At 47.0% G+C, this 25,218-nt stretch overlaps 1 protein-coding gene across 1 annotated transcript; it reads left to right on the forward strand.

Moving 5' to 3' along the window:
• The first annotated feature begins 1,085 nt into the window (after window positions 1-1,085).
• sdhc (succinate dehydrogenase complex, subunit C, integral membrane protein) lies at window positions 1,086-24,494 on the forward strand. The gene is made up of 6 exons (XM_080201165.1): window positions 1,086-1,154; window positions 20,243-20,299; window positions 20,650-20,751; window positions 21,885-21,946; window positions 23,563-23,726; window positions 24,361-24,494. Exons 1-6 carry the CDS (start codon window positions 1,138-1,140, stop codon window positions 24,463-24,465), a joined length of 507 nt encoding a protein of 168 aa, XP_080057291.1. The 5' UTR covers window positions 1,086-1,137; the 3' UTR covers window positions 24,466-24,494.
• Window positions 24,495-25,218: the final 724 nt, after the last annotated feature.

A 25,218-nucleotide genomic window follows, 5' to 3' on the forward strand; every position in this document is an offset into this window, starting at 1 on the left:
TGAATCTCTGGAATTCTCTGCCCGTTGAAGTGGTGGAGGCTACCTCGCTAAATATTTTTAAGACGCGGGTTGATGGGTTTTTGATAAGAGAGGGGATTAAGGGTTATGGGGAGAGGGTGGGAATGTGGAACTGAGCCACGACAAATCAGCCATGATCTTATTGAATGGCGGGGCAGGCTCGAAGGGCCAGATGGCCTACTCCTGCTCCTATTTCTTATGTTCTTATGTTCTAAAGCAGAGAGCAAGTGCAGACAACGCAGGCTGAAATGGCTTCCTTCTTTGCTGTCATAACTCTGCATTGATTTATTTATTCGTGTCTCAAGTAAGCTTACATTAATACTGCAATGAAGTTACTGTGAAAATCCCCCAGTCCCCATGCTTCGACGTCTGTTTGGGTACAGTGAGGGAGAGTTTATCATGGCCAATGCATCTAACCAGCACATCTTTCGGACTGTGGGAGGAAACCGAAGCACCTGGAGGAAACCCACGCAGTGTTGGGAAGAACGTGCAACCTCCACGCACGACAGTGACCCAAGCCGAGAATCAAATCCAGGTCCCTGGCAGTAGTGCGAACCAGTGTGCCAATCCACCTGTGAAACAAGAATTGTACTCTTATGCCAATGAGCCCAAGCCACAGTAAAGGCCCCCAAGAGTTGGCGAATGGGCCAAAGCGCCCCCCTTCTCGTTGTGAGTTTGTCACTCTGGGGTCACCGATCGCAACGTGGCCAACTTGGTCTCTTCCATTCTAAAGTCTGAGCGGGGGGAATATTATTTTACCCTGGGCTGGAAGCGGTGAGCTGGCCTGTTTTTAATTTCTGTGATGGATTTATGTTTAAAAGTGGACGTATCACATCGTTGGTCTGCAATGCGCCTGCGCTAAGCGGGCAGGAAAGCGCTGAGGTCGATGGGAGAAGGCTCCCGTTGGGAAGATCAAAGATGGCGGAGGCAGCCTTGTCAGGTCGGAAGGGGGGGAGAATCTAACGTCACTTCCGTAACCGTCGACTGAGAGAATGAACGTCGACGTCTTTGCGGGAGGGTCAAGAGTATAATCAAAGATGGCCGCTGCCCAACTGGACTCAGAGTCCGAGGGTCACGGCGCCGTGACGTCATCAAAGGTCAAGGAAGGAACGAACAAAGATGGCGCTGCTGCTCAGGTGAGTGGGATATGGATATCTGTACACCTCTTAATTCAACATTTCATTAGAAAAGCCTCCTTGTAGTTCTTTCTTTACAGAGTGAATTTAATCCAAGGATTGTGAATCGTTTAATAAAGAGTTTTAGTGAGTTAATATTGGCCAGTGAGACATTTCTCAGGGAAAGTTGGAGATTCAATGACAGACAAAGGAAAGAAAATCCTTCCTTGACCTTACGGTGTTGGTCGAAGCTTTTTGTCTTACACTCATCAGGCAATTCACAGGAATGCTAAATATAAAGGCAACGATAATTTATATTACATGTAAGTAATCTCACAACACCAGGTTAAAGTCCAACATGTTTATTTGGTCGCACAAGCTTCTGGAGCGTTGCCTCTACATCAGGTGAGTGAAGAGTTTGGTTGACAAACAGGGCATATATAATCACAAACTCAATTACAAGATAATAATTGAAATGTGAGACTTAACAGGTAATCAGATCTTTACAGGTGCAGACTGTTGTGGGAAATTACCACTTTGGAGTCAGACTGGGGGTGTAACAGTACAGTTTTATTTGACGAAGCTTCGTGGAGAAAAGGCACTGGCACTCGGCAGTTACCTTCTCTCAATAATACAGTAGGAGGGTTTTATTTTTATATCTTTCAGACAATGGATAGTTTGGACATGGACATTAGCCATTTAACACGTCGTTATAGTTGAGTAGGATCAATAGTTTAACACGTCATTACAGCTAGACGTATACAAACATTGGCATTTAACATTGCATTGTTTTATAGAATGGATGCATTTCCTCTCGGTGACTATCAATGACTTACAGTATAGTCTATACATACAATATTTGGTTTTCCTGCATTTATAAGAACATAAGAAATAGGAGCAGGAGTAGGTCATCTAGCCCTTCGAGCCTGCCCCGCCATTCAATAAGATCATGGCTGATCTGTCGTGGCTCAATTCCACATTCCCACCCTCTCCCCATAACCCTTAATCCACTCGCTTATCAAAAACCCATCAACCCGCGTCTTAAAAATATTTAGCGAGGTAGCCTCCACCACTTCAATGGGCAGAGAATTCCAGAGATTCACCACCCTTTGAGTGAAGAAGTTCCTCCTCAACTCCGTTCTAAACCGCCCCCCCCTTTATCTTGAGGCTGTGCCCCCTAGTCCTGTCCTTTCTGAGCGGGAAGAGTCTCTCCACCTCTATCCTATCCATCCCATTCATCATCTTATATGTCTCAATGAGCTCTCCCCTCATTCTTCTAAACTCTAACGAGTACAAGCCCAGTTTATTCAGCCTCTCCTCATAGCTCAACCCCTTCAACTCCGGTATCAGCCTAGTAAACCTCCTCTGCACTCCCTCCAAGGCCAAAATATCCTTGCGTAAGTACAGCGACCAAAACTGCACACAGTACTCCAGCTGCGGCCTCACCAATGCCCTATACAGCCACAGCAAGACCTCCCTACTTTTATATTCAATCCCCCTCGCTATGAAGGCCAGCATCCCATTAGCCTTCCCGACCACCTGCTGCACCTGCAGGCTGGGTTTTTGCGACTCATGCACAAGGACCCCGAGGTGTGCAGTTTTGGGCGCCGCACCTGCGCAGAGATATTTTGGCCTTGGAGGGAGTGCAGAGGAGGTTTACTAGGCTGATACCGGAGTTGAGGGGGTTGAGCTATGAGGAGAGGCTGAATAAACTAGGTTTGTACTCGTTGGAGTTTAGAAGAATGAGGGGAGATCTCATTGAGACGTATAAGATGATGAATGGGATGGATAGGATAGAGGTGGAGAGACTCTTCCCGCTCAAAAAAGACAGTAGGACTAGGGGGCACAGCCTCAAGATAAAGGGGGGGGGGCGGTTTAGAACGGAGTTGAGGAGGAACTTCTTCACTCAAAGGGTGGTGAATCTCTGGAAATCTCTGCCCGTTGAAGTGGTGGAGGCTGCCTCGCTAAATATTTTTAAGACGCGGGTTGATGGGTTTTTGATAAGAGAGGGGATTAAGGGTTATGGGGAGAGGGCGGGAAGGTGGAACTGAGCCACGACAGATCAGCCATGATCTTATTGAATGGCGGGGCAGGCTCGAAGGGCTAGATGGCCTACTCCTACTCCTATTTCTTATGTTATGTTCTTATGTCCCTCTGCACCGTCGCCTGCTGCAGTTTTTCGCCATGTAAGTAATAGTCCTTCCTACCATTATTCCTACCAAAGTGGACCACCTCGCACTTGCCAACATTAAATTCCATTTGCCATTTCCTGGCCCATTCACCCAGCCTATCTAGATCCTTCTGCAGACTCTCCACACCCTCCGCGCAATTTGCCGTTCCACCAATCTTGGTGTCATCAGCAAATTTCGACACCATGCACTCGGTTCCCTCCTCCCGATCATCTATATAAATGGTAAATAGCTGAGGCCCCAGCATCGACTCCTGGGGCACTCCACTAGTCACCAACCGCCAATCCGAATAGCACCCATTAACCCCCACTCTCTGCCTCCTATTTGACAACCAATCCTCTATCCACGCTAACACCCTACCCCCCAACTCCATGCCCCCTTACCTTCTGCAATAACCTCTTGTGTGGGTACCTTGTCAAATGCCTTCGTATTCCTGTTCTCATTTGTGGCTAATCTCCTTATTGTCCTAGGTCTGTCCTTATCTTAAAAGTGCTCAAGCTCTCTGCCAGTTTCCTGCAGTATCTGATTCCTGCATGTCTAACTTTAAATAACTGTCTGTCCTGTATGTGTTTAGTTCCAAGTAGCTGTCTGCAGTAAAAGTCAGTGCCTGCTTAATGTCTCTCTCCCAGGTAACTTTTTTATGTGCTGGGTGGCCATCTTTGTGATTTTTCCCACTACAGTTCCCTCTTTTAAAGAACAAAGAGCAATACAGCACAGGAAACAGGCCGTTCAAGCCTGCGCCGCTCATTGGTCCAACTAGACCATTCTTCTGTATCCCTCCATTTCCAGTCTGCTCATGTGACTCATGATCCAGGTTATTATAATTTTTAATAATCCGTAGACCAACAGCTGCATCTTCACATGTAGAGATCAATTTTCTCCTTTCCTCCTCCGGTTCTTCTGATGTCTTCGGGGATCTTCATCATGGGTTCTTCCTCGATGGATACACTGGCTCCTGGCACAATTCTCGTTATGTGTGTGGGTATGCCGGCGTTGGACTGGCGTAAACACAGTAAAAAGTCTGACAACACCAGGTTTTAGTCCAACCTATTTATTTGATAATATATATTATATATAAATTGATCTCTACATGTGATAATATATATTATCAAATAAATAGGTTGGACTAAAACCTGGTGTTGTCAGACTTTTTACAATTCTCGTTACCATAACCTTGCAGCAGACTTTCAGGCAGCCAACAATTAGACAACAGACAATTACAATTGAAATGAGTTTGACCAATCCACATAATAAATAAGGTTCCCAGGACATGTCCCCATGTCCCTAAATTAGGCGTCCCTCAATCTGGTTATAATTCCTTTGTTGTGGAGTCCAATAGGCGTAGACAAAGGTCATAGGTAGAAGAGGGCACTCACAATGTTAAAATGGCGGCGTGGGCTTGTTGGGCCGAAGGGCCTATTTCCTGTGCTGTGTTGTTCTTTGTTCTTTGACAGCCCCCACTAGCCATTCCTCCTTTCTTGGTTCCTTGTTTGAAGCTATCAAGTTGTTCTCTGATGCTATTGATGACTTGTGTAATGTTATAAGACTTGTTTGTACCATGGGTTATGCATTTATTGTCTATAATTGTACACACTCCCCCTCGTGCTAACTGGTAGTCCACTGCGTATCGTTTCTGCTGTGCATATAATTTCAGTTCAGCCTTTCTTGGTTAACAGCCTCCAGTGCTTTTGAAGTGCTGTTTCCCAGGACTGTTAGTTCACAAACAAGATGATTCCTGTTCTTTACACTAATCACTCCTGCCCCTCCCAGAGATTGGGCTCCAAGGAACCTGTATCCCAGTAAGGATCCCATTGTGCCTGGGGCTTCCCAATGAGCGCAGAATTCCTTGTTGATAGCCCAAGTTACTGTTCGTCTCCGTATATGAGGGTGTGGAACCATCAGTGGTCCTACTGTTCCTACTGCAAAATGGTTTGGGAGGTTTGGTGTTTCTGTCATTTAAGTACTATTGAAGAGGAACACATATCCCTTCTTATTCCGGTAACATTTAGTGTCTTGATTATGAGTTTGTTCATATTGCCAATTGTTCAGTTTACTTGATTCCCCATTTGATCCCACCACCTGGTGAATATCACCTGGTAAATCCATTTGGCTGATCTTACGTGAGTTCCATTGCGCTGTCCACAAATGAGCTGTCTTCCCAGGGTTATGTTCAGACACTTCTGTTCATCACTAGTGCAAGTAAACTGTCCCTTATTAACCTGACAATGTTGGTGGACATGCTGCACCTGCATACAGGAATCATTCTTGGTGACCAAGGCATAGGCACATCCCCATCCCTGCCCCATAAAACAAAGCGGATAGCTTGCAGTATCCCCATCCAGGGGTGACTACAAATAGGGCTTCTACCGGTTGTGCTAACGGGTAACATACAGTTTCATTCCTGTGTAAATGCATGTGAGCTTTGTAACATAGATTATCCTCCCATCCAGTCAAATTTACAGTTGTGACAATGCAAAGTAGTACAATTACATACGCATTTACTTATTCGCAATGATCAAATATCAAACCTATAATTTATATATTATAATTTATATAATCTCCAAAAATTATACAATATATTGACCCACACGCACCAGTTGTTCTTGCTTGCAGTCTTTGCCTGTGTTGAGGAAAGCAGTTCTGTTAGTTCACTCGTTCACTCACTCATTCATTCATTCTTGCATTTCTTTATGTCATTTCAGCTGTGTCCGATGTTTCCCTGTATCTTTCCCCCTCCTGTCTATACAGGCACAGGTGTCTCTACTAATTATAACTTCATATGGCCCATTCCATTTTGGTGCAAACCCTGGTTTGTCAGATAATGTTTTTACTAGGATGTAACTTCGCGCTGCTGGGGCGTCGAGTCGCATTTCAAACTCTCTCTCTGTGTCTCTTTGTTCCTGATTGCCTTTTATCAATTTGCGCATCCCTTTGAGTTGGGTGCTTAGTTCCAAAACATATCCCCTGATTTTATCTTTTAGTGGACCTACACAGGTCCCACCTGTTATGATGCTTTCTGGTAATTGCATTGTCTGTCCTATCATTAGTTAATCCGGGGTTGTCCAGTTTGTGGTAGCTCTTAATCTCATTAGTATAGTGAGCAATACCTCTGTCCATATTTTTCTTGATGTTTGTATGGCTTTAGCTAGCACATTTTTAAGTGTTGTTTTCATACATTCCATCATTCCAGAACTCTCTGGGTGGTAAGAGATGTGGAATTTTTGTTTTATCCCCATTAATTGGCATACTCTTTTTACCACTTTTCCAGTGGTGTGTCCCTTGATCCGATCGATTTATAGGGGTACTCCCCATCTAGGAATTACCTGTTCTGCTGTTGTCCTTCTACCCACCTGGCGAACTTGTCTATAATAAGCAGACAATAAGTTTTACCAAGGGATTGTGGCACTGGCCCTGTGAAATCTATTTGCAGATGTTCCCCAGGTCCCTTTGGTCTCGGCTGGTGTCCCATCTTAATTTTTATGGGTTTACCGGGGTTGTGTTGCTGGAACGTCACGCATTGGTGACAGTGTCAGGCTATATCTCGTCCCATTCCTTTCCTATACTAGTTATCATGGCCTCTCTACTCACATGAGTGTCCATGGTGTAGTTCCAATGGGGTGTTTTGTATGCACTCTGGTACGATTACCTTATCTTCCCATCTCCAAATGTTATCAGTTCCTTTGACTGCTCCCTGTGCTTCCCATCTCTCCTTTTCCTCTTTTGAGGTGTCCTTATGTAAGTCCCGAATATCTACTTCATCTCCTCGCCAATTGTCTCCTGTCCTAAGGCTAACAAAGAACAACATAGCACGGGAAACAGGCCCTTCGGCCCAACGTGCCCGCGCCACGGTTTCAACATTGTGAGTCCCTTCTCCACCCATGACCGTTGTCTATACTTATGGCACTCCACATTGGAAACCAGATTGAGGGGAGAATAATTTAAGGACAATTTGTTACACCAATCAGCCTAAGAACACACCCACGCAACTATGGGGAGAATGTGCAAACGCACGCAGACACTGGCCCAAATCAATGTATCTGCACAGCAAACAGTGATAGTCACTGAGCTGTTGTGTTGCCCAGCATCTGGCCCAGTTTAAGCATACACTAACAATGTGAAGCACTAGGCAACTCTCGAAACATCCAAGAGCAGCCCTCGCACGACCCACCGCGTGTATGCCCCTTGTTGGACAACAAGGTGGACTGAAGCACCTGTGGATTAAAAGAGAAAAAAATTAATAACATGCACATATGCAAACATCCAGGGGAATCCCCAGAAGCTCAGAAGTAAAACAAGTGAGCCAGAAAATATGTTGAAGGTCCATAGGAATCAATTGATTCCTGTGCCACCTTATCTGTGGCTTGGTTCCCTTTGAAATTTAACCAGTCCGGGTCATCTCTTCCTGGTTCTTTCTGGTGCACTTCAGTTTTGATTACTGTGGCTTCTCTAGGTTATTCGCTAGCTCTCAACAATGCCTCAATTCTTTGGTGCGTAATAGGGGTTCCTCCCTTGGTTATGAACCCTCTTCTTCCCCATGTAGTCATGTATGACCCCGAATGCATAGCGACTATCTATACAGATGTTCACTGTTTTACCTTCGGATAACTCTAGTGCCTGTGTGAGTGCCACTAGTTCTGCCACTTGTGCGGATAGACCTCTGTCAATCCTTCCTGACCTTACAGTCTCTAATTTGTCATTCACTACTGCCCACCCCGCTCGGGGTGATCCTTCCACATATTTGTGTGACCCATCCACAAAAAGGGTCTCCTCAGCTGCTAAGGGTATATCCTTTATCCTACCCTCTCCTTCATCAATACCTATATCCTCACATTTGTGTGGTTCTCCTGTGTCTAAAATTCCTTCTACTGGGTTATCTTCCGTGTCCCTTATTATTATAACTGATTCACTTGGAGGTAGGAAGACAGCTTCCTGTTTAGCCCTTCTCATGTTTGAGACAGACCTTAGCTTTCCTGTGTTCAGCATTTCCACCAAGGTGTGTTTGGTGTGAAGGATTATATTCCCTGTCATGATTACTGACTCGCTAACCTTTACAGCCCAGGCGGCGCAATCCAAGGCGGCTATCCACCTTGACAGTTCAGTGGCTACTGGCCATTCTGAGGTGAAATAATACCCTATGGGTCTCTTTCTGTTGGAAGTCTGACAACACCAGTTGTCCGACTTCTTACTGTGTTTACCCCAGTCCAACGCTGGCATCTCCACATCATCTCTTTCTGTTGCCATAGTCCTGTGTTATCACTGTGGAATAGAACCCGCTCTCATTGCTACAATGGATGTGGAAGTCCTTATTAGAATCTGGTAATCCTAGTCTGGGGCTGGTACCAGTTCTGTTTTTAGTTTACTGTAAGCTTCTTCTTGCTAGGGTCCCCATTCTATGAGATCTAAAGCTGGTTTTCCCCCTTTGGCTAGGCTTTGTATGGGTTCTGCTAATTTTGTGAACCCTGGGATGAAATTATGGCTATAGTTGAATAATCCTAGCACCTTTCTGACTCCTCTTAAAGTGACGGGTTGCAGCATTTGTTGTATCGCCTTTTGGTCCGTTGGCACTTCTTTAAGTCTTTGGGATATAGAACATAGAACACTACAGCACAAACAGGCCCTTCGGCCCACGAGTTGCGCCGATCACATCAACACCTACCAGTCAATAGACCTATCTATAACCCCCCAATCCCATTAAATTCCATATACTCATCCAGAAGTCTTTTAAAAGACCCCAGCGAGTTCGCCTCCGCCACCACTGACGGCAGCCGATTCCATTCACTCACCACCCTCTGAGTGAAAAACTTACCCCTAACATCACTTCTGTACTTGCCTCCCCGCACCTTCAATCTGTGTCCTCTCGTAGCGACCATTTCAACCCAGGGAAATAGCCTCCGAGAATCCACCCTATCCATTCCACTCAACATTTTATAAACTTCTATCAGGTCACCTCGCAACCTTCGTCTCTCCAGGGAAAAGAGTCCCAGCTCCGTCAACCTAACTTCATAAGGCATGCCTCCCAGTCCAGGCAACATCCTTGTAAATCTCCTCTGTACCCTCTCAATAGCTTCTACATCCTTCCTATAGTGAGGCGACCAGAACTGCGCACAGTACTCCAAATGAGGCCTGACAAGGGTCTTATAAAGTTGCAGCATTACCTCCCGATTCCTAAACTCAATCCCTCGATTAATGAAGGCCAGTACACCATACGCCTTCTTGACCACATCCTCCACCTGCGAGGCCGATTTAAGAGTGCTATGGACCCGGACCCCAAGATCCTTCTGCTCTTCAACACTACTAAGACTCCTGCCCTTGATAGTGTACTCGTTCATCCCATTGGGTCTGCCAAAATGGACGACTACACATTTATCTGTGTTGAAATCCATCTGCCACTTCTCCGCCCAGTCCTGCATCCTATTTATGTCCTGCTGCAACTTTTGACATCCTTCCAGACCATCCACAACACCACCGACCTTCGTGTCATCAGCGAACTTACTTACCCATCCCTCCACTTCCTCATCTAGGTCATTTATGAAAATGACAAACAGCAAGGGTCCTAGAACAGATCCCTGGGGCACTCCACTGGTGACTGACCTCCATGCCGAAAAAGACCCATCCACAACCACTCTCTGCCTTCTGCAGGCAAGCCAGTTCTGGATCCACAGGGCCAAAGGCCCTTGGATCCCATGCCCTCTCACCTTCTCAAGAAGTCTTGCATGGGGGACCTTATCAAACGCCTTGCTGAAGTCCATATACACCACGTCCACTGCACTTCCTTCGTCAATGTGTTCAGTCACATTTTCGAAGAACTCAACCAGGCTCGTAAGGCACGACCTGCCCTTGACAAAACCATGCTGACTATTTCTGATCATGTCAAACCTCTCCAAATGCTCGTAAATCTTGTCCCTCAGAAGCCTGTCCATCAGTTTACCAACCACTGAGGTCAGACTCACTGGTCGGTAATCTCTGTTCCCTTTCTTGAAAATAGGAACTACATCCGCAATCCTTCAATCTTCCGGAACCTCTCCTGTCTCCATTGACGACACAAAGATCATCGCCGGGGCTCTGCAATCACTTCCCTCGCCTCCCACAGTATCCTGGGGTACATCCCATCTGGTCCCGGCGACTTATCTATCTTGATAGAATTCAAAAGTTCTAACACATCCTCCTCCTTAATATCCACATACTCAATCTTTTTTCACCTGCTGCAAAACTGTAGCAAAATCTCCCAGATCAGCTTCCACTGTGAATACTGAGGCAAAGTACTCATTAAGCACCTCTGCCATTTCCTCTGGTTCCACAGAGACCTTTTCCCCTTCCCCTTTTATAGGTCCTATCCCTTCTCTTAGAACATAAGAACATAAGAAATAGGAGCAGGAGTAGGCCATCTAGCCCTTCGAGCCTGCCCCGCCATTCAATAAGATCATGGCTGATCTGAAGTGGATCAGTTCCACTTTCCCGCTTTCTCCCCATAACCCTTAATTCCCCTATCAAAAACCTATCTACCCGTGACTTAAATATATTTAGCGAGGTAGCCTCCACCACTTCAACGGGCAGAGAATTCCAGAGATTCACCACCCTTTGAGTGAAGAAGTTCCTCCTCAACTCTGATCTAAACTGCACCCCCTTTATCTTGAGGCTGTGTCCTCTAGTCCTGCTATCCTTTCTAAGCAGGAAGAATCTCTCTACCTCTACCCTATCCATCTCCTTCATTGTCTTATATGTCTCTATAAGATCTCCCCTCAGCCTTCTAAACTCCAACGAGTACAGACCCAGTCTATTTAGTCTCTCTTCATAAGCTAACCCCCTCATCTCCGGTATCAGTCTAGTGAACCTCCTCTGCACTCCCTCCAAGGCCAATATATCCTTCCGCAAGTGTGGTGTCCAAAACTGCACACAGTACTCCAGCTGCAGCCTCACCAGTACCCTGTACAGTTGCAGCAAGACCTCCCTGCTTTTATATTCTACCCCCTCGCTATGAAGGCCTACATTCCATTCGCCTTCTTGATCACCTGCTGCACCTGCAGACTGGGTTTTTGCGGCTCGTGCACAAGGACCCCCAGGTCCCTCTGCACCGTAGCATGCTGCAGCTTTCTGCCTTTTAAATAATAATCCCTCCTACTATTATTTCTGCCAAAGTGGATAACCTCACACTTGCTAACATTGTACTCCATCTGCCAGGTCCTCGCCCACTCGTTTAGCCTATCCAGATCTCTCTGCAGACTTTCCACACCCTCCACGCAATTTGCTTTTCCTCTCATCTTTGTGTCATCAGGAAATTTCGTCACCCTACACTCAGCTCCCTCCTCCAGATCATCTATATAAATGGTAAGTAGTTTATATTCTCTTCTTCTCCTTTTACTTTTCACATATTTATAGAAGGCCTTGGGATTCTGCTTAATCTTACCCGCCAAGGCCTTCTCATGACCCCTTCTAGCTCTCCTAATTTCCCTTTTAAGCTCCCTTCTACAATCCTTGTACTCCTCAGGTCCTTAACATCTCCTAGTTCCCTGAATCTTTTGTACACCTTTCTTTTCCTCCTTATTAGGTTCACCACAGCTTTCGTGCACCACGGTTCCCGTGACCTACCAAAACCCCCTTGTCTCATCGGAACGTTGTCATGCAGAGCTCCAGACAAACGAGGGGGTTGAGCTATGAGGAGAGGCTGAATAAACTAGGCTTGTACTCGTTAGAGTTTAGAAGAATGAGGGGAGATCTCATTGAGACGTATAAGATGATGAATGGGATGGATAGGATAGAGGTGGAGAGACTCTTCCCGCTCAAAAAAGACAGTAGGACTAGGGGGCACAGCCTCAAGATAAAGGGGGGGCGGTTTAGAACGGAGTTGAGGAGGAACTTCTTCACTCAAAGGGTGGTGAATCTCTGGAATTCTCTGCCCGTTGAAGTGGTGGAGGCTGCCTCGCTAAATATTTTTAAGACGCGGGTTGATGGGTTTTTGATAAAAGAGGGGATTAAGGGTTATGGGGAGAGGGCGGGAAAGTGGAACTGAGCAGCGACAGATCAGCCATGATCTTATTGAATGGCGGGGCAGGCTCGAAGGGCTAGATGGCCTACTCCTGCTCCTATTTCTTATGTTCTTATTATGTTCTTATGTTCTTATCTGCCACCTTCCTTCGGTACTTTTCCCTAAGAACGCCTCCTTCCAGTTTATTTGTCCAAGTAACTTCCTGACTTCTTCGTATTTCCCCCTACTCCAGACAAACACCTTCTTAGCCTGCCTGATCCTATCTCATTCCAATGCAATTGTGAAGGAGATAGAATTATGATCACCATTCCCAAGATGCTGTCCTACCGAGAGATCCATCACCTGTCCTGGTTCATTCGCCAGTACCAGGTCAAGTACAGCCTCTCCCCTCGTAGGCTTATCCACGTACTGTGTCAGGAAACCTTCCTGAACACACCTAACAAACTCCTCCCCATCCAAACCCCTTACCCTAGGGATATTCCAGTCGATGTTTGGGAAATTGAGGTCTCCCATCACGACAACTCTATTATTACTGCACCACTCTAGAATCTGTTTCCCTATCTGTACCTCAACTTCCCTATCGCTATTGGGCGGCCTATAGAATACACCCAGCAAAGTTTTCGACCCTTTGCTGTTCCTAACTTCCACCCACAGAGACTCAGTAGATAGTCCCTCCACGGCAAGGTGTAGGACCTGTGTTTTCCCCAACTGTGCCTTTTTGGGGCTCAACTTTAACCCTGCAGTTTTTAATTCATTCAGTACTAAATATAAGGCTTCTTGATGTCCTGACTTGGACTCCAAAGCTATTAGGATATTGTCTACATATTGTAGGACCGTACTACCCTCTGGCAGTTCTATCCCGTTCAGGATGTCACTCATTACACGATGGAAGATAGTGGAGCTGTTGTGGAATCCCTGTGGTAGGCGAGTCCAAGTGTATTGTTTGTCTCTGACTGTAAAGGCGAATTTGTCTTGGGAATCGGGATCCAATGGTAAGGACCAGAATTTGTTGACTATGCCCAATACTGTGAATGTTTTGTGCTCCTATGACACACCATTCAGGATTTTCGAGGGGTTTGCTACAATGGGGTGCAACTTGAATGTGACTTTATTGAATCCGGTGTAATCTATTGTGAACCTATAGCTTCCATCAGGTTTGCTCACTGGCCATGTTGGGGAATTAGTGGTACACGTGGTTTCTCTCAGAATACCCCTTTCCACTAACCCTTTAACTATCTCCATTACAGCTTTCTGTGCTTCTGGATTTATTGGGTATTGTCGGTGGGGTTTATGCTCCGGTCCAGGTATCTTTATTGGGTCCATTTTAGTCAAACCGGTATCTAACTTTGTTTTAGCCCATATCCCGGGGGCGGAAACACAAATGGCTCCGAACCCTCCTGTCTCTAATTCCCAATTTCTGGTGGTGACTGTGGCCACTTTAATGGTTTTGAGGTGAGTTTCCCTATTCTAGTTTTCCGACCGTCCTGTCTGGGCCAGATTAATTCTCCCTTTCCACATTCTATCAGAATCTCATATTCTTTCATCAAATCATTTCCCATTATTGTACCCTCATTATTTTTGCACACGTAAAACCTTATTGGTATATACAGATTATTTATCTCTACTAGCGTGGTCTCTCTCAGGTAGGCGGGTGTTTTGTTCCCTCCTATCCCAGTTAGGTAAATCATTTTATTTGTTGTGGGTAAGGGTAGGTCGGTGACAGATATGGATACTCCTGTGTCCCCTAGCATCTCAATTGCCTGCTCTTACTAGTGCTGACACGTAAATCCATCCCTCCTTCTTACCCTCGTGAACAGGGACTGCAGACTGTCAATGTTGCTGACTCTGCAGGTTCTGTGGTTCCTCCAGTTCTGCTGTGGTCATGGATAGGGTCGGGGGTCTCCCATGCTTATTCCAATACACTGCTCTGTGAGTCCATATTTATTACAGTGGCTGCAATGTTTCCCACTGTTCCCAAATCTGTTTCCTTTCCGTGGGGCCCCACAATCCCTCACAAAGTGCCCTTGCCGTCCACAATTCTGGCAATTCAATTAGACTTTGTTCCATTCCCATTACTGTAAGCTGCTACTCTTTCTAGCCTTGTTCTTGCCTGGGATTTCTCTTCTCCCCATATGCCGCTAGCCCACTCCACCAACTCATCGTAATCTAGGGACATAATCACTCCCATTTTTAGGATGATTTGGTGAGCACTACAGAGTCCATACTTAAAAGCCTGGATGAACGCTCGATCTAGGTTCCCTTGTCCTGAGCACTCTTGATAAATCTGGAACAATTGTTCCCCATATTTAGAAGGTCCTTCCGCTTTTAACTGTTTTGTTGCGTAATTCTGCTCCAGTTAGTGGGAGCATTCCCTAATACTCCCTGAATTTCTGCTTTAAACTGGGTGAAGGGTGCCTGTTGGGCATCTATCTCTGACGTTAGGGGGATTACATGTGTCCGCCTTCCCCCACTATAATCCTGTGCTGGAGGAGCAGCGTGTCCACCTACTACCTGCCTCCACTTATCTGCTGGACAGGCTGCCCTGACCAGCTGGTGTACGTCTCTCAGGTGTAATTGGTGTCCTACCCAAATTGTCTAATTCTTCCCAGAATTTAGTGTTTGCGTTTCTAGGTTGTAATTTACCCAGGGAAGCCATTATCTGCTGTCTCTCACCTGGGGTGAAGGGTTTATAATTCACTTTTGGCTGCGCATCTGTTCCCCCTCAGGTTACTGGCACTAAGTTGTGTTCCAGCGCTTCCCACTCCTCTGGAGGAGCGGTTGGTCCTGTTGTGTGGACTCATAAGGAGTTAGAGGAACAGTTTCCCCTCTCCATTGCTTCTCTTCTAATACCTGGTTTTGTTTCTCCAGTTCCCTTACTCTGGATTCTAATCTCTAATCTGTTCTTTATCTTTACTCCACTTCTTAGTAGAGGTGACTACTTGCTCAATTAGACCAGCTAACTGATGTATTAACAGTACTCCTATCTTCTTTGTCCTGTTTCTCTTTTCTCCATCTATCCACTTTCTCTGCTGTTCTAAGGTCTGAGAAGTATTCCAGCCATCCCTTTGCATCCTCTTTATTAACTCTCGCCTGTCTGTCATGTACACTCCAATAAGGGATCCTGCAGGTCCTCTTAACTTCATTATCTGCCATTTTGCAGACTTCACTATGCCCGGTCACTATTGCCACCTTGGCAATGTGTTTTAGGCACCATATTACTTCCTAGTAAAGTGTGCTCTGAACCGTAGGGACTTCGCTATCCCCGGCCACTATTACTACTCTAGAGCCATGTTTCGCTGCCGTCTCAGGGTTTCAATTTACATTCATGGTTCCCACTATTACCACCTCGGCATTGTGCTTTTCCACTGGAGCCCGGCTCTAGGTCAGCGTTGATCAGCTCCTTTTCCGCACCGCTTTTACAACATTGACTGTCCAGTACCCAACTTTACAAACTTTCATGCAATCAGATGGCAACTCTGCGTATGTTCACCATTACAGAGTTTGATGTTAACCAACCTCTGCCACTTGTGCTTCACAATCCTAAGTGCCCTTGGTGCCACTATGCCCATTTCAATTCCAGACCATCATGTGGGGGATTTCCCCTCTTAACAGCCAGTCTTAAGGTTGTGTTGTTTGAGACAGGCACTACCTTGTCCTCTTGTTGGTCAGCATAAGTAACAGTTACTTATCACTATCAGCAGTTAGTACTTATCATTATACCATATACAACAATACTTATTACTACAAATACCCCTTAAGTTTAAGCTGTTTCAAATTGTATTCTGGACCCTATCTGATTCTCTCAGTGATCTCTACCCCGGCTTTCCAATCATGCCTAATCGATCGGAACTTACCATAATGGGACCCTTGGCGACTACGCCAATTGTTGTGGGAAATTACCACTTCGGAGTCAGATTGGGGTGCAACAGTACGGTTTTATTTAATGAAGCTTCGTGGAGAAAAGACACTGGCACAGCATTGGGCAGCTACCTTCTCGCAATAATACAATAAGAGCGGTTTATTTTTACACCTTTCAGACAATGGATAGTCCAGACATTAGCCATTTAACACATCGTTATAGTTGAGTAGGATCGATAGTTTAACACATCATTACAGTCAGACGTATACAGACATTGGCATTTAACATTGCATTGTTTTATAGAATGGATACATTTCCTCTATCAGTGACTATCAATGACTTAGTTTTGGTCTATACATACAGTAATTGGTTTTTCTGCAATTATGTATTCCCGTTCCCATTTATGGCTAATCTCCTTATTGTCCTAGGTCTGTCCTTATCTTAAAAGTGCCTCAAGCTCTCTACTGGCTTCCTTCAGTATCCGATTCCTGCATGTTTAACTTTAAACAACTGTCTGACCTGCATGTTTTTAGTTTCAAGTAGCTGTCTGCACTAAGAGTCAGTGCCAGCTTAATGCGTCTCTCCCAGGTAACTTTTTCATGTGCCAGGTAGCCATCTTTTTGATTTTTCCCACTACAAGACAATGTAAGTGGAGAGAGCATTAAGCACAGATTGAAGAGATGTGTATTGTCTCCAGCCAGGACAGTTAGTGAGATTTTGCAAGGCCAGGGAAGTTGTGGGGGTTACAGATAGTGTGACATGAACCCAAGATCCCACTTGAGGCTGTCTTCATGTATGTGGAACTTGGCTATCAGTTTCCGCTCAGCGATTCTGCGATTCTGTGTGTCGTGATGGCTGCCTTGGAGAACGCTTACCCAAAGATCAGAGGCCGAATGCCTGTGACTGCAGAAGTGTTCCTCGACTTGAAGGGAACGCTCCTGCCTGGTGATTGTCGGGTGGTGTCCATCCATCCGTTGTTGTAGCGTCTGCATGGTCTCCCCAACGTACCAAGCTGCGGGACATCCTTTCCACAGCGTACCAGATAGACAACGTTGGCCGAGTCACAAGAGTATGTACCATGTACCTGGTGGATGGCGTTCTCATGTGAGATGATCGCATCCGTGTTGATGATCCAGCATGTCATGTAGAGGTTGCTGTGGCAGGGTTGTGTGGTGTTGTGGTCGCTGTTCTCCTGAAGGCTGGGTAGTTTGCTGCATACAATAGTCTGAAGTTGTGCGATTGTTTGAAGGCAAGTAGTGGAGGTGTGGGGATGGCCTTGGCGAGATGTTCGTCTTCATCAATGACATATTGAAGGCTCATTTGGACCCATGGTGAACAATCACTGAAACAACTACATGATGACATCAGCAAGTTCCATCCCACCATCAGGACTCACCATGGACTATTCTCCAGAATCGGTTGCATTCTTGGACACACACATCTCCATTAAGGACGGTCACCTCAGCACTTCACTGTACCACAAGCCCATGGATAACCTCATGATGCTTCATTTCTCCAGCTTCCACCCTAAACACATTAAAGAAACAACCCCCAACGGACAAGCCCTCCATATACAGAGGATCATAATAGACACCTACAGACACTGAAAGACGTCCCGTAAGAACAGGATATGGCGCTCAACTCATTGATCGACAGTTCTTACGTGCCACAGTGAAAAACCGCACAGACCTCTTCGGAAGACAAACATCGGACACAGAGAACAGAATAGCTTTCGCTGTCCAGTACTTCCCCGGAGTGGAGAAGCTACGATATCATCTCTGGAGCTTTCAACATGTCATTGATGAAGACAGACATCTCACCAAGATCATCCCCACAGCTCCACTACTTGCCTTCAAACAATCACGCGACCTCAAACAGACCATTATACCCAGCAAACTACCCAGCCTTCAGGAGAACAGTGACCATGATACCACACAACCCTGCCACAGCAACCTCTGCAAGATATGCCAGATCACCGACCATAGATGCCATCGTCTCACTTGAGACCACCATCCACCAGATACACAATACCTACTCCTGTGACTTGGCCAACATTGTCTACCTGATACGCTGCAGGAAAGGATGGTACGTTGGGGAGACCTTGCAGATGCTACAACAATGGATGAATTGACACTGCTCAACAATCACCAGGCAGGAGTGTGCCCTTTCTGTTGGGGAACATTTCAGCAAGTCAAGGGCATTTAGCCTCTGATTTTCAAATGAGCATTCTCCAAGGCGGCCTTCATGACACACGACATCGCAGAATCGCTGAACAGAGACTGATAGCCAAGTTCTGCACACATGAGGACAGCCCCAATCGGGATCTTGGGTTCATGTCACACTATCTGTAACCCCCATGAGTTGCCTGAGCTTGCAAAATTTCACTAACTGTTCTGGCTGGAGAAAATTCATACCTCCTTGAACCTGTGCCTAGCCCTCTCTCCACTCACATTCTCTGTATCTGTAAAGGCTTGATTACCTGTTAAGACAAGCATCTCAACCATTATCTTGTAATTGAGTTTGTGTCTATATATGCCCTGTTTGTGAACTGAATTCTTCACTCAGCTGATGAAGGGGCAATGCTCCAAAAGCTTGTGGTACCAAAGAAACCTGTTGGACTTCAACCTGGTGTTGTGAGACTACTTACTGTGCCTACCGCAGTCCGATGCCAGCAACTCCACATTGTACTACATGAGAAGAGAGTGTGGATTGGTTGACTCTGATCGGCAGGTGTACTGCCAAGGTGAACGCATCAGTTGATGTTGACTGACAGTTAACTGCCAAGGAGTTTAGTGTCCACAGATGCGTAGGTTAGGTGGATTAGCCATGGTAAATGCACAGGGTTACAGGGACAAGATGCTGTTTTGGACCGTCGATGCAGACTCAATGGGCTGAATGGCTTCCTCCTGCACTGTAGGGATTCTATGGTTCTGTGTCAATTTGACTCTGGTCATGGCATCGCTCATGAGGAATAGACCAGTGAATGGCTGTTGCTTATTTAGTTTAGCTGAAACAGGCAATATGTGTATCTGTTCTTTCTGTCTGCAAAGAACAGGGCCCTCTAAATTAATACAGATAGTTTCCAATATACATGAATGTTCCGCACTCTGAATCCAACTGATAATCTTAAATTGGCTGTCGGTGTATTTAGCAAATGTTGTCCAATCACAGAGTCATGTCTAATGTTGGACACTGTATTTTGAGTTCTGCAAGCACAGGCTGGTTGGGTACTGCCATAGTCTGTCATAGTAAGAAGTCTCACAACACCAGGTCTCCACATCATAGTCTGTCATAGGCAAGGCACAGACCATACCTTCATAACTGTATGTTTGCAAGACTGTTTAATCCAATACCCTTCATCCACCTGCACTCCCCAGTGCAAAATATTGGCATTTTAGAATCTTCATTTTCTATGTAATTGTCACGCTGCAGTTGCACCCTCCTTGCCCTTTGGGGCCACTGCAGTGGCCGAGTGACCTGTTTACACAGGAATAAAAGCAGAGAGGGCTGAGAAACTCCAGGGCAGGCAGCATCTATATCAGGAGAGAGCGGAACAGCATTAAAGTTCCGAGACCAGTATGATCCTTTTTTGAAACTATACATTAAACAGAACTTTGTTATAGTGAAGGACCCAGAACCTCTGGTCAGATGAGTCAGACACTGAAAAGGGGACAAAGTGCCTTCAGTACTGCGTGGTAAAGGCAAGGGTAGAAGGACTAGTGTAAGCATCACTGTTATTGTTTAAAAAAAAAGCAAGTTCAATAGAACAAATGGCATAATCCTGCTGTGTAACCAGTCTGACCGTTTGACAGTGTTGGACTGTCAGAGGATCAGTAAAAGGAGTAACGTAAGCAACGTTGTTATTGGTCAGAGGGTCAGTGTGGCGGGAGCTCTGCACTGTTGGAGGGTCAGTGTGGCGGGAGCTCTGCACTGTCGGAGGGTCAGTGTGGCGGGAGTGCAGGACTGACAAACAGTCCACACTGTGTCTCACTGTAGATCTTTCTCTCTTGTTTTCTCTGAACACCTTTGTCCTTCTTGCTGACTACATTGAATTGTAATTACTCTCTTTCACTCCCAGGGCAGCTGGTCGCCATTGTTTGCGGAATCCACGGGTTCCTGCCCTTGGTGCGCGATGGTGAGTGACCCTGAGAGCTTGGGGATGGGGTAAGAAATCTCAGTCTGGAGGGATGGGGCAGGGGAGGGGGAGTCTCACAGTCTGAAGGGAAGTGGGGTGAAGAGTCTCTGGAGATGGAGGGGGGTGAGGGGTCTCTCGGTCTGGAGATGGAGGGGGGTGAGGGGTCTCTCGGTCTGGAGATGGAGGGGGGTGAGGGGTCTCTCGGTCTGGAGATGGAGGGGATGGTGGGGGTGAGGGGTCGCTCGGTCTGAGGGATTTAGGAGTCTCAGTCTGGCGGGGTTGGAGAGTGTTGTCATTACAATGGTCTCTTTAGGACCTTGTCTGATAACAGATTAATTCTGTTTGTGCAGGATTGTACCCATGGCAACCAGTGCCAAGGAGGAAATGGACCGATTCTGGAAGAAGAATGAACGGTTAAACCGGCCTCTGTCGCCACATCTGACCATCTATGGGTAAGCGTTCACCCCAATCTCACTGCCTTCCCTCACCCCACAACCTCGCTCCAGCTCTGGCTCTTGGCCTCCCTAAGGTCATAGAACACTACAGCACAAACAGGCCCTTCGGCCCACAAGCTGCACCAATCACATCTATACCTACCAAGCCATAGAACTGTCTGTAACTTCCAATGCCTTTAAATCCCATATACTCATCCAGAAGTCTTTTAAAAGACCCCAGCGAGTTCGCCTCTACCACCACCGACGGCAGCCGATTGCACTCACTCACCACCCTCTGAGTGAAAAACTTACCCCTAACATCTCCTCTGTACTTGCTTCCCAGCACCTTAAACCTGTGTCGTCTCATAGCGACCATTTCAGCCCTGGGAAATAGCCTCCATGAATCCACCCTATCTATTCCTCTCAACATTTTATAAACATCTATCAGGTCGCCTCTCAACCTTTGTCTCTCCAGGGAGAAGAGCCCTAGCTCCCTCAACCTATCTTCATAAGGCATGTCTCCCAATCCAGGCAACATCCTTGTAAATCTCCTCTGCACTCTTTCAATAGCTTCCACATCCTTCCTGTAGCAAGGCAACCAGAACTGCGCACAGTACTCTAAGTGGGGTCTGACAAGGGTCCTATAAAGTTGCAGCATTACCTCCCGACTCCTAAACTCAATCCCTCGATTAGTGAAGGCCAGTACACTATACGCCTTCTTGACCACATCCTCCTTAAATCAGTGAGGCTGATTTAAGAGTCCTATGGACCCGGACCCCAAGATCCTTCTGCTCTTCAACCCAGCTAAGACTCCTACTCTTGATATTGTACTCCTGAATCTCGTCACTTCCTACTTAAGAACATAAGAACATAAGAAATAGGAGCAGGAGTAGGCCATCTAGCCCTTCGAGCCTGCCCCGCCATTCAATAAGATCATGGCTGATCTGTTGTGGCTCAGTTCCACTTTCCCGCCCTCTCCCCATAACCCTTAATCCCCTCTCTTATCAAGAACCCATCAACCCGCTTCTTAAACTGCCTGTCCCCCAGATATTCACAGTAACCTCATTGTGCTGTTAATGTAAGTCTACTTGTGACACGAACAAATAAAACTTTAAACTCTCTCTGATCGTTCTCTTCTTCCTGTCTCACAGTTGGTCATTACCGATGGCGATGTCAGTGCTGCATCGTGGGACAGGAGCCACATTAAGCGCAGGTGAGAAACAGCGGGTCAGTGTTATTCCTCCAGCAGCTCTATCCTTCCTCCTCCCCTTCTCCCCATCCACCCCACCCTTCTCTCTAAGTCTCCTTTTCTCCTCTTCCCCCTCTTACATCCTTCGTGGCAAAGCACGAAGAGGACATGTCCTCTCTCTGTGAGACCCCAAAAATCTTGCTTGCTGTCGTCCCCCTCTCACGTTCTCTCTTTCTTTTCCCCCTCTCATGCTCTCTCTCTTTTCCCTCTCTCACGTTCTCTCTTTTCCCCCTCACACTGTCTCTCTACTTCCCCCTCTCGCGTTGCGTTCTCTCTCTCTTTTCCCCCTCTCTCACACTCTCTTTTCCCCCCTCACATTCTCTCTCTCTCTTTCCCCCTCTCACATTCTCTCTCTCTTTTCCTCCTCTCACTCTCTCTCTCTCTTTTCATAAGAACATAAGAAATAGGAGCAGGAGTAGGCCATCTAGCCCTTCGAGCCTGCCCCGCCATTCAATAAGATCATGGCTGATCTGTCGTGGCTCAGTTCCACTTTCCCGCTTTCTCCCCATAACCTTAATTCCCTTGCCAGTCAAAAACCCATCAACCCGCGTCTTAAAAATATTTAGCGAGGCAGCCTCCACCACTTCAACGGGCAGAGAATTCCAGAGATTCACCACCCTTTGAGTGAAGAAGTTCCTCCTCAACTCCGTTCTAAACCGCACCCCCCTTTATCTTGAGGCTGTGCCCCCTAGTCCTACTGTCCTTTCTGAGCGGGAAGAGTCTCTCCACCTCTATCCTATCCATCCCATTCATCATCTTATATGTCTCAATGAGATCTCCCCTCATTCTTCTAAACTCTAACGAGTACAAGCCTAGTTTATTCAGCCTTTCCTCATTGCTCAACCCCCTCAACTCCGGCATCAGCCTAGTAAACCTCCTCTGCACTCCCTCCAAGGCCAAAATATCCTTGCGTAAGTGCGGCAACCAAAACTGTACACAGTACTCCAGCTGCGGCCTCACCAGTGCCCTATACAGCTGCAGCAAGACCTCCCTACTTTTATATTCAATCCCCCTCGCTATGAAGGTCAGCATCCCGTTCGCCTTCCTGACCACCTGCTGCACCTGCAGGCTGGGTTTTTGCGACTCATGCACAAGGACCCTGAGGTCCCTCTGCACTGTCGCCTGCTGCAGTTTTTCGCCACGTAAGTAATAGTCCTTCCTACCATTATTCCTACCAAAGTGGACTACCTCGCACTTGCCAACATTAAATTCCATTTGCCATTTCCTGGCCCATTCGCCCAGCCTATCTAGATCCTTCTGCAGACTCTCCACACCCTCCGCACAATTTGCCGTTCCACCAATCTTGGTGTCATCAGCAAATTTCGACACCATACACTCGGTTCCCTCCTCCAGATCATCTATATAATAAATCATCTATATATTCCCCCTCTCAGGTTCTCTCCCTCTCTCTTTTTTTCCCCCTCTCGTGTTTTCTCTCTCTCTTTTCTCTCTCACGTTTTCTCTCTCTTTTTCCCCCTCTCACGTTCTCTCTCTCTCTTTCTCTTTTCCCCTTCTCACATTCTCTCTCTCTCTCTTTTCCCCCTCTCACGTTCTCTCTGTCTCTCTCCTGATGTCCGCAGGGATCTCTATGTTCGCGGTTGCCGCTCTCCTCCTCCCCGGTGACTTCACATTTTATGTGGATCTGTTCCGGAATATGGATCTACCTCGTGCTCTGATCTACGCTGGCAAATTCAGTGTCTGCTTCCCATTTGCTTACCACACCTGGAATGGTGTTCGACATCTGGTGAGTGAGGGGATCGGAGTTCACAGAGGGAGGGAGCAGGGAGGAGAGGAGGGAGGGAGGGGTGGGGGAGAGTAGGGGAGAAGGAGGCAGAGGAGAGATGGGGGAGAGGGAGCGAGTGGGGGTGGAGGAATGGGGAGGGCGGGAGCGAGGGGGAGACGGGGGGGGGGGCAGAGGAGGGAGCTGATGGGGCAGAGAAAGGGAAAGGGAGTGGGAGGGAGAGACAGAGGGACGAAGGAGGGGAGAGAGGGCGGGAAAGGGTGGAGGGAGCAGGGAAGGGAATGGGAGGGGAGGAGTGAGGGGTGGAGGGGGAAAGTGTGATTGAGAGGCGAAAGCAGAGAGTATATCAACGGGGGAATGCAGAAGGGGAGGGAAAGGACTGGGAGGAATGGAAGTAACGGCACGGAGGGGCAGGGGATGGTTGGGGGTGGAGGGAGTGGGTGGCAGAGGGGACAGAAGGAGATGACCAGAGCTGGGTGAGTGGGAGATAGATGGAGGGAAGGAAAGAGAGGGGGATAGAAAGGCGAGGGAAGGAGAATGCGGAATTGGGAGGAGCAACTTGGGAGGGAGAGTGAGGTGGAACAAGCGAGAGAGCTGGGAATTCATCAGAGATGTTTTTCTCCTCCTCCTCTGTCAGGCCTGGGATTCGGGAAGTGCTCTGAAACTACCGCAAGTGGAGAAGACGGGATACCTGGTGTTGGCACTCACCTTTGCCACCTGTGCTGGACTAGCTGCCATGTGATGGGACTTTTGGGGAATCTGGGTGGGGTGGGGGGGGGGGTGGAGAGGAGAAGGGGGTACAAAAAACCTCTGACTGTGTTGGTTTGAAATAAAAACGCTGGAACTCTACGGCTGTGTTTGTGACTTTGCAGCAGGAGGATTAGGACGGATTAGAACCACCGAGGGAGCCACTCACACCATGAGCAATGCCATGAGGGTTGCAGAGTCCAGTACAAAACCCAGGCACGTGAGAGGGGGAATGATTGAGTTACATACATGCAAATTAGCAGCAGGTGACAGCAGAGTACAGACTGGGGTCTGACTTCCTTACACAGCTGTGAGGGGGCAGGGGTGGGTGGGAAACATTCATAGAACATAGAACATTACAGCGCAGAACAGGCCCTTCGGCCCACGATGTTGCGCATTTCCCACAGGAGACTGTTCCATGGGGCAGGGAGGGGATTGAGATCATTCCAATTTTTATCCCACTCCTTCCTTCCTGGTGGGAAAGAACATTTGAGTAGATCCAGAATAGGTGGAGAAGGAAAGATCAGACTTGTAATGCACGCTCAAGACAAGTAGCCAGTGCCTGTGTCTGCATGCTGAGCAGGTATTAGCAATAGAAGTAAAGGTTTTGGCCTGTAGCATTCAGGTGAGAGAGAGGGAGACACTGGCGACAGACAGAAATGGGCCAGAAATAGATTGGAGTGGGTGGTGGGGGGGGAGCAACCAAGATGGATAACAAAAAGGGGGAGAAAGATGACAGAGGAATCAA

This window comes from Carcharhinus amblyrhynchos, chromosome 13 (genome assembly GCF_965287045.1).
Source record: "Carcharhinus amblyrhynchos chromosome 13, sCarAmb.v2.hapA, whole genome shotgun sequence".
In the NCBI taxonomy this organism is placed as follows: domain Eukaryota; kingdom Metazoa; phylum Chordata; class Chondrichthyes; order Carcharhiniformes; family Carcharhinidae; genus Carcharhinus; species Carcharhinus amblyrhynchos.

What these genes read in the sequence shown, in the direction of transcription:
- sdhc (XM_080201165.1), top strand. An exon ending in CCTGCCCTTGGTGCGCGATG is followed by an intron (nt 20,300 to 20,649) that starts GTGAGTGACCCT and finishes CTGTTTGTGCAG; the next exon opens with GATTGTACCCATGGCAACCA. An exon ending in CCACATCTGACCATCTATGG is followed by an intron (nt 20,752 to 21,884) that starts GTAAGCGTTCAC and finishes CCTGTCTCACAG; the next exon opens with TTGGTCATTACCGATGGCGA.